The 10,062-nt window shown below is 47.7% G+C and overlaps 1 protein-coding gene across 1 annotated transcript; it reads left to right on the top strand.

Annotated features, from left to right (window-relative positions):
• Nucleotides 1–1,505: 1,505 nt before the first annotated feature.
• scn4ba (sodium channel, voltage-gated, type IV, beta a) lies at nucleotides 1,506–8,676 on the top strand. The gene is made up of 5 exons (XM_060075593.1): nucleotides 1,506–1,588; nucleotides 3,122–3,359; nucleotides 3,938–4,157; nucleotides 5,821–5,950; nucleotides 6,425–8,676. The coding sequence occupies exons 1-5, from the start codon at nucleotides 1,506–1,508 to the stop codon at nucleotides 6,507–6,509; spliced, it is 756 nt and encodes a 251-aa protein (XP_059931576.1). The 3' UTR covers nucleotides 6,510–8,676.
• The last annotated feature ends 1,386 nt before the right edge of the window (nucleotides 8,677–10,062 follow it).

Consider the following 10,062-nt stretch of genomic DNA (forward strand, 5'->3'; position numbering starts at 1 on the left):
AAGGTCAAATGAAGTGGGTGCAACAGACGGGGGGGTGCACAGGTTGGGGGAGGTGGGGGAGGGTGGGGGTCTGTGCACAGGACAGTCTGATGATAAGAGGAGGTGTTGAGTCTATTTCTAGATGTGAGGGAGAACACCTCTCCACAGATGGGAGGGGGTTGTCATGCTCCATGGGGACCAGAGTGCAGCCCTCTTTGTTTGGGGCCTCTACTGTGAATGCCTTGATGTGCTTCATGAGTGGAAGGATTGTCATGCATTCCGGTTCTGTGTCAACAGCAGCTTTCAGGGCTAATTTCTAAAACATCTTCACAAGCCTGTATCCCACACACACATCACGCAGTCCATCAGAGGTCAACAGCTGGCCTGCAGTCTGTGTGTGTGTGTGTGTGTGTGTGTGTGCGCGTGTGTGTGTGTGTGTGTGTGTGTGTGTGTGTGTGTGTGTGTGTGTGTCTGTGTGTGTGTGTGTGTGTGTGTGTGTGTGTGTGTGTGTGCGTGCGTGCGTGTGTGTGTGAGAGAGGAAGCGTGTTATCTACGGATGCGTGGGTTTGTCTTGAGATTCCGGGAACATACTATCCTCGATCAATTAGGCCACAAAATGAAGTAAGGCAATAGTTCCTGTGTGTAGACATGAATGTTCATGCCTTTGTGTGTGTCTATGTCTGTGTCTATGTCTCTGTGTGTGTGTGTGTGTGTGTGTGTGTGTGTGTGTGTGTGTGTGTGTGTGTGTGTGTGTGTGTGTGTGTGTGTGTGTGTGTGTGTGTGTGTGTTTGTGCGACTGTTCTTGCATTTGCATAAGTGTGTAACTTTGCTAAGTGCATATGGGAGTCTTTCTCTGGTTGGCTATGTTGATCGTGGTTGTATCAGTATTCTCTGTGTCTATAGAACTGTAAATATATACATATAAAATCTATTAACAGTATATCTGTATAAACTAAATATCAGCATTTCACACACCAATGACGACAACAGCGGTCATACTGTAGTTGTATGTACCGTAGGATGTTGTGCTGTGCGTCAAACTCCCTGCTACCATTCAGAGAGGTGTAGCGTTCACATGCCTGTAGAGTGAGGGGCCGAGGGGAACCTGCTCCCGTGGGACCACAGCAGGGCTGAAAGCCGTTGGTGTCCAACCTGGGCCTCTACTACGGAGAGGACCAGCCTCCAGTGGCACCAGACACCCAACCACAGGGCATTCTGGGACATCATTCCCATTGATTGATCGCTGTGCATGTGCACCAGCTCTGAAAGCATTACCAGAATATCTATACTGATATCATAAACACCAAACACATCCCATGGCCGTACACAAAGTCCCATCCCCAAACACACGGGAATGCACACGAGGGCAATGCGATCCGGGGAAGGGGGGGTGGGGGTTATAAATAGGCCCCCAGAGTGTGTGACACCCAAAACAAGGATCTAAGAATCCTAGCAGCTGTCGGGGCATCAGCAGAGAGAACCCTCACGGCCAGTAACCCTAACCCAAGAGGCAGAGGCACAGCGACATGTGGACGTCTGATGCGTCCTATAAAAAGACAGATACTGATGTTACCAGCGGTCACTTCATGGTCCTCATAGAGGAAAGGGCGTAACCCAGAGACCCAGTCAGACATAAGACCCTATCACCGATAGAAGCAGGCAGACATAAGACATTATCACCAATAGAAGCAGGCAGACATAAGACATTATCACCAATAGACCCAGGCAGACATAATACATTATCACCAATAGACCCAGTCAGACATAAGACATTATCACCAATAGACCCAGGCAGACATAAGACATTATCACCAATAGACCCAGGCAGACATAATACATTATCACCAATAGACCCAGGCAGACATAAGACATTATCACCAATAGACCCAGGCAGACATAAGACCCTATCACCGATAGAAGCAGGCAGACATAAGACATTATCACCAATAGACCCAGGCAGACATAAGACATTATCACCAATAGACCCAGGCAGACATAAGACATTATCATCAATAGAAGCAGGCAGACATAATACATTATCACCGATAGAAGCAGGCAGACATAAGACATTATCACCAATAGACCCAGGCAGACATAAGACATTATCACCAATAGACCCAGGCAGACATAAGACATTATCACCAATAGACCCAGGCAGACATAAGACATTATCACCGATAGAAGCAGGCAGACATAAGACATTATCACCAATAGACCCAGGCAGACATAAGACATTATCACCAATAGACCCAGGCAGACATAATACATTATCACCAATAGACCCAGGCAGACATAATACATTATCACCAATAGACCCAGGCAGACATAAGACATTATCACCAATAGACCCAGGCAGACATAAGACATTATCACCAATAGAAGCAGTCAGACATAATACATTATCACCAATAGACCCAGGCAGACATAAGACATTATCACCAATAGACCCAGGCAGACATAAGACATTATCACCAATAGAAGCAGTCAGACATAAGACATTATCACCAATAGACCCAGGCAGACATAAGACATTATCACCAATAGACCCAGGCAGACATAAGACATTATCACCAATAGAAGCAGTCAGACATAAGACATTATCACCAATAGACCCAGGCAGACATAAGACATTATCACCAATAGACCCAGGCAGACATAAGACATTATCATTCAATACTATTGAATGATAATGTCTTATGTCTGACTTGGTCTATTGAATCAATAGACCAAGTCGGACATAAAACATTATCATCAATAGAAGCAGTCAGACATAAGACATTATAATTTAATAGAAGCAGTCAGACATAATACATTATCATTCAATAGAAACAGTCAGACATAAGACATTGTAATTCAATAGAAGCAGTCAGACATAAGGCATTATCATTCAATAGACCAGGACAGACATAAGATAATAATTTGATAGGACATAGACCCAGTACACAAATGTATTAAGTCAAACTCCCTAACCACTAGTCTATCATCCTGCCCCTTCTTAACTGTTGATCAACTATTGTCGTATTGTAACTATTGTTCTGGCAGTATCGTCCATACCTCTGTATGGGAGCTCTATCTCCTGTCTGAAGCTCTTTTTAACTCAGTCGCGGTGCGTTCTGGATAAATCCTGAGGAGCTTTCGTCAGAGGCCCAGCAGCCTGGAGGCCCCGCAGCCTGGGGCTCTGTTTGCAGCTGTCCCTGAGCGGTGCTCCCTCTCCAGGCGCCGGGCGTGTGGACGGCCTGGAGGTGTCCACGGGGAAGGTGTCCCTCCTGCAGGCCACCAACGGCTCCACGGTGCTGCTGCCCTGCACCTACTCCTCCTGCATCGGCATCCACAAGCTGTACTTCAACTGGCACTACAACGACAACGGCACCATGCTCAAGGTGTCCCCCCCACGGCCGCACGCGCAACCAATCCATGCAACGCATGTTTCAACGTATATGCATGCATTCGTGTGTACCAAATACATACACAAATACGTACACATATACAGGTACACACTGTGTGTATGTTTATGCGTGTACATGCATTGCATTGTGTATGGAGTATGAAGTTAAGGATGTGGGTGTGTTAATGTGTGTGTGTAAATGTATGTGTGTGTGCGTGTTAATGTGTGTGTGTGTGTGTGTGTGTGTGTGTGTTAATGTGTGTGCGTGTGTTTGTACGTGTTAATGTTTGTGTGTGTGTCTGTTAACGTGTGTGTGTGTGTGTGTGTGTTAATGTGTGTGTGTGTGTGTGTGTGTGGGCGTGTGTTAATATATGTGTGTGCTTGTGTGTATGTGTGTGTGTGTGTGCGTATTAATGTGGGTGTGTGTGTGTGGGCGTGTGTTAATATATGTGTATGCTTGTGTGTGTGTGTGTGTGTGTGTGTGTGTGTGTGTGTGTGTGTGTGTGTGTGTGTGTGTGTATGTGTGTATGTGTGTGTGTGTGTGTGTGTGTGTGCGTGTGTGTGTGTGTGCAGCTGTGCGAGGCGGTGATCCCCAAGGAGAACGTGGAGCCGGTGGTGGGTGTGTATCACGAGCGTGTAGAGTTCGTGGGCTCGTCCAGGAGGAACAACATCTCTATCCTGCTGTGGAACATCACCTTCGAGGACAGGGGCGACTACGTCTGCTTCGCCCGCAACCCCAAGGAGAAGAACCGCAACCACAGTGCCGTCTACACACTCATCGTGGTGGAGCAGCGTACGAAACACACATCTACACCCTCAGCTATACACTCATCTACACACTCAGCTACACACTCATCTAAACACTCAGCTACACACTCATCTAAACACTCAGCTACACACTCAGCTACACACTCATCTAAACACTCAGCTACACACTCAGCTTCCCACACATCTACACACTCATCTACACACTCAGCTACACACTCATCTACACACTCAGTTACACACTCAGCTACACACTCATCTAAACACTCAGCTACACACTCAGCTACCCACACATCTACACACTCATCTACACACTCAGCTACACACTCATCTACACACTCAGCTACACACTCAGCTACCCACACATCTACACACACATCTACACACTCAGTTACACACTCAGCTACCCACACATCTACACACACATCTACACACTCATCGTGGTGGACCAGCATACAAAACACACATCTACACACTCAGCTACACACACAGCTACACACTCAGCTACACACTCATCTACACACTCAGCTACACACTCAGATACACACATCTACACACACATCTACACACTCAGCTACACACTCAGATACACACACATCTACACACACATCTACACACTCAGCTACACACACAGCTACACACTCATTGTGGTGGACCAGCGTATGACACACACATCTACACACTCATCTACACACTCATTGTGGTGGACCAGCGTCCAACACACTCACACACAGCTACACACTAATCCCGGCGCTAGTAGCAGCAAAACCAGTAGAGCGCCGTGAGCACCAGTAGAGCGCCGTGAGCACCAGTAGAGCGCCGTGAGCACCAGTAGAGCGCCGTGAGCACCAGTAGAGCGCCGTGAGCACCAGTAGAGCGCCGTGAGCACCAGTAGAGCGCCGTGAGCACCAGTAGAGCGCCGTGAGCACCAGTAGAGCGCCGTGAGCACCAGTAGAGCGCCGTGAGCACCAGTAGAGCGCTGTAAGCATGCCATTTGCTCCTCTTGGCGATTAGTTTACTGCCTTTTTCTTTGCTGTATAACTTCTGTTTTGGTGTGTTATTCAGAGGAGTAGGATGTCCAGAGGTAGATAACTGATTTCTAGCCAAACAAAGACCTTGAACAGGTGGAGCAATCAGAAGCCACAGGCCAAGTAACAGGGTCCAAACACATCCATCTTCTCTGTACCTGTTGTTTGAATCGTTGCTTGGATTCAGGCGTTTCTTTGAGGTAGAGCGTCTTTGTTGAAACACATCTGTTAGAAACTGAAACTGAAAAGGAGAGGTGCGGAGCCTAACAAACCACACCTGCCCTCGGCCGCCATTTGGTATCAAACCTAGGGGCCGCCTAGTGTTGCACGGCACTACGACCAGCGTACGACACACACATGGAGACACACACACACGCATGGAGACACACACACACGCATGGAGACACACACAGACACACACACACACATAGATGGAGAAACACACACACTACGACACACACACACACACACATGAAGATGAGACCTCTATGACCTTGTGTCCTCTGTGACCTCTGTGTCCTCTATGACCTCTGTGACCTCTATATCCTCGTGTCCTCTGTGTTCTCTTGACCTCTGTGTCCTCTATGACCTCTGTGTCCTCTGTGACCTCGGTGACCTATGTGAGGATAATAACATCCTGTATAATATGTGCCCTGTGTGCAGTGACGGAGGTGGACACCACGCTGACCACCGTCATGGTGGCTGTGGTGGGGACCCTCCTGGGCAGTCTGCTGCTGTTCATGGTGGCCAAGGCCCTGGTGGTCAACTTCATGCCAAAGAAAGAAGACAAGAAGTAAGAATGAGCCTCCTCTTTAAACAGAGCTACATTTAAAATGATTTCATCTAAACTGAGCATTTATGGCTTATTAAATGTATGGCCGTAATTGTGTTGTATATTAGTTGTTAGTTGTTAGTTAGTTTACTGAGAGTATTTGAAATAATATCTATCTTCAAATGCATAAAATACAGTGTACATTATTAACAGCAGGTCTGAGCCATTAGAGTACATTTCAAATCGATGATCTTTTCACTGTAATCTGGAGACCAAAAAGCTCATGCGGTTATAGCTGGTCTATTTCTTTAAATTTCTTAGTTCGCTTCTCTAAACATTTCATCAGCAGAAATGTTTCCATCTATCCACCCCCCCCCTCCCATCCGTCCGATCATTCATCCATCTATCTATCTGTCCATCCGTTCATCCATCCATTCCTCTATCATCTCTCCATCCATTCACCCGTTCTTCCCCCTGTGTCTGTGTGGCCCTCAGTAAGGACTGCCTGGTGAGCTCCACGGTGGTGGACCACACCGAGGACACCCGGTCGGGGGCCAAAGGCTCCAAGGGGAAGGCCTGAAGCCTGGCTGTGCAGCTCCCAGCATACAGATCCACGTCTAGAAAGCTGGTTACTAACAGACTGTTCCACGTACTCGTGGGAAATGAGGATTTTAGGGTTTTACATTTTCAGATCCACCTCCACTGTGCAGAATAGCCAACACTTAAATCCTCAAACTCAACCTTTTTTATTTGAAAACGTCTTTCATACAGAAAAACCTTTTTTACAACGGACCTTAAAATGGAGAATTAAAGTTATTTCGAACTATGCTCTAATTCTAATATGATACAATATAGTAACATTATACATAAATATGTATTCATATATCTAATAACTTTGCAAATATTGAGTTTAAATTGTGGTCTGATCAAAAGAGCGCAATGACCCATCATTGGTCACTATGGAAACAGGACCAACCAATCGACTGCCAGAACCAATCTACTGCCGCGGTGTCAGCGATGGCTCCGCACACGCCCCCTGCCGGCGCCACGGCACCCGACCACACCCGGCGCAGCAACAACGTTTACAATCATATTAGATCATTGATGAACACAGAAAAAAACGCATCTAATATAGAATTGGATGAAATCATCTGCTGAGTTTAATAATCTAATACTGAACCTAAACACTGCCGTGGGTCAGAGGACCTATGCCTCCAGTGACCCCACCCTGGGTCCTGGTTTTAACTCAGAGAGACCCAGTCCTACTGGGTCTCCCCTCCACTGCCATCGGTCTATGTTTAGAGGGGTCCGCATGAGAGACCCACCAGATCCGCGCGGTCTCCCCACACACAGCCTACTGCATGGGTAGTCATTAAGCACTTGATTAAAAGGCTGTCTGTCTGTCCGCTCTTTTCTGGTCGGCACTTTTAAAGAGGCTAAGAAGAGATTTGGAATCGTTTAAGACAATGCACACATTAAAAGATTATGTAGCCTATCTATCAAAAGGTGTAAGAGAACACAGATATAGGAAACGAAGTTATGAAGCTGTATTATGTAAAAATAAATGACATTTTACGCAGATTGTTCCTATTTTGCACCGCTTCACTGGTGTCTCGTGGTGGAGAAACTAAAAAATGAATGTTTTCATACTCACCTTCTGAATCATATTCAGAATTTATTAACATCTTCTGAATTCATTGATATTAATATTCAGAATCAATGAATTAATTCATACAAAATATGGTTGATAATAAGAATAAGAATAAATCATATTAAGAATAGTCTGAGCAATGAAAAATGATCACAAGTGGGAACTTGTGTCTATGTTTTGGGGCATGGTTGGTATTGTCAGTAAAAGCCTCTGGGATGAGATGGTTTGAGCTTATATACTCAAAAGATAATCATATAGCCTCCACAAGCATCTACGCCAAATGTGATACTAAAATGCATTACATTGTGTGACAAAACGTTTTGCCCGGACATTATAATAGATTAAATAAACAGTATAATATACATACTGTTATGCTTTTAGAGCAATTCTTACTATGCTAAATGTAAAATGTGGTGTATGACTTATCCACCATCATTGTCCTTGTTAGAAGCTGCTTCCCTTTGGTTTTGGTTCATGTGTGATTGTCTGATGTCATGTTGTGTTACCTTGTCGTGTTATCATGTTGTGTTGTCATGTTCTTTTATCATGTTGGGTTATCTTGTCCCACTGCTGCTCACTCCACAGTGTATTTTCTTTCAGTAGAAGCAATAAGCCCAGTCTCCTGATTATGCAATAACCTGTTTCATTGCACTTTATCTAGAATGTCGCTCGCTGCTGCTGAGGTTCACTACTCTCTGTCCTATGCAGAAGTCTTGTACAAGTGCATCTCGGTTGTATGAACGTATTTCCCTTGTGGTGTGACACATCATATGTGTCACGATACAAATCATATGTAAACCAGGCAGGGACACGTCAATGAATAACAGAAAAAAAATGGTTTTACAAAGTTGGTCTTCCACTTCTGTCTGCTGAAGCCGTTGTCTGTTGAAATGCATTCTGTTATCTCCCCCTAAAGTAAAATTGTTGGTGAATGAAACCACTGCGTCTGTATCGTCTGCAGACCTTCATCCGATTTGCTGCTGCCTGGTCCGGGGCAGACATCGTGCCGAGAGAGTGTAAATCTATGATCCCAAGAGACGTTTTGCAGTCAAGCTTTCCACCAGAATAAAACAGTTGCATTGCTATAACACATCAACATACTTTGGTCTTTTTACTTAAAGCTCACCATCTTCTGCCTTTTCATGCAGAGGCAGTCCAATCGGCTTCACCCCGTAATGAACAAGGGCTTTTTGGCCCCGACATTCTTATACACAATCAACGTTGTTTCTTATCCATCCGCGATGAGATGAGAAGTTACTTCTGACAGCTGCATGCAAACCAGAGATACAAGCAGCACATCTGCCCCCTGGTGGCACTGCCCGGTAAAACACTTCCCCTCGTGGCAGCAGATGGAACTCTGCCCTGTTCTAAAGCCGCCCCCCCCCCCCTCCTAAAATAAAGTACAATAAAAGTAATCCATCACCTTGTATTGCATTTAGACTACCACTACAACTTTAGACATTAAGGGTCAGTCTGTCAGAGTGTGTGTGTATGTGTGTATGTGTGTGTGTGTGTGTGTGTGTGTGTGTGTGTGTGTGTGTGTGTGTGTGTGTGTGTGTGTGTGTGTGTGTGTGTGTGTGTGTGTGTGTGTGTGTGTGTGTGTACACCGATAAGTGTATTCCAGTCCCAGTTCCAAATCCATTAACTCTGCCTTCAGATTGAGTTCTCGTCCTGTTAAGACAGCTCACTGCCAAAGAGAGGTGCGATGACACCCAGAGCCCCCCCCTCCAGGCTGCTGGGGGCCCTAGTGAGGAGAGCCCCCCCCCCCCTCCAGGCTGCTGGGGGCCCTAGTGAGGGGAGCCCCCCCCCCCTCCAGGCTGCTGGGGGCCCTAGTGAGGAGAGCCCCCCCCCCCCCCCTCCAGGCTGCTGGGGGCCCTAGTGAGGAGAGCCCCCCCCCCTCCAGGCTGCTGGGGCCCTAGTGAGGAGAGCCCCCCCCCCTCTAGGCTGCTGGGGGCCCTAGTGAGGAGAGCCCCCCCCCCCCCCTCCAGGCTGCTGGGGGCCCTAGTGAGGAGAGCCCCCCCCCCTCCAGGCTGCTGGGGGCCCTAGTGAGGAGAGCCCCCCCCCCCCCTCCAGGCTGCTGGGGGCCCTAGTGAGGAGAGCCCCCCCCCCCCTCCAGGCTACTGGGGGCCCTAGTGAGGAGAGCCCCCCCCCTCCAGGCTGCTGGGGGCCCTAGTGAGGAGAGCCCCCCCCCCTCCAGGCTGCTGGGGGCCCTAGTGAGGAGAGCCCCCCCCCCCCCCCCCCTCCAGGCTGCTGGGGGCCCTAGTGAGGAGAGCCCCCCCCCCTCCAGGCTGCTGGGGCCCTAGTGAGGAGAGCCCCCCCCCCTCTAGGCTGCTGGGGGCCCTAGTGAGGAGAGCCCTACCCCCCCCCCCCCCCCTCACTCTCTCTCTCTCTCTCTCTCTCTCTCTCTCTCTCTCTCTCTCTCTCTCTCGAAGACAGGCCCTTAACTGGGTGAGGGAAAAGCACTGAACTGGTTGGGGGACAG

Source organism: Gadus macrocephalus, chromosome 16 (assembly GCF_031168955.1).
Source record: "Gadus macrocephalus chromosome 16, ASM3116895v1".
Classification (NCBI taxonomy): domain Eukaryota; kingdom Metazoa; phylum Chordata; class Actinopteri; order Gadiformes; family Gadidae; genus Gadus; species Gadus macrocephalus.

Coding starts and splice junctions, on each gene's coding strand:
- scn4ba (XM_060075593.1), top strand. CDS start 1,506: ATGTGGACGTCTGATGCGTCCTATAAAAAGACAGATACTGATGTTACC. Junction 1,589..3,121: donor GTCCTCATAGAGGAAAGGGC/GTAACCCAGAGA, acceptor AGCTTTCGTCAG/AGGCCCAGCAGCCTGGAGGC. Junction 4,158..5,820: donor ACTCATCGTGGTGGAGCAGC/GTACGAAACACA, acceptor CCCTGTGTGCAG/TGACGGAGGTGGACACCACG.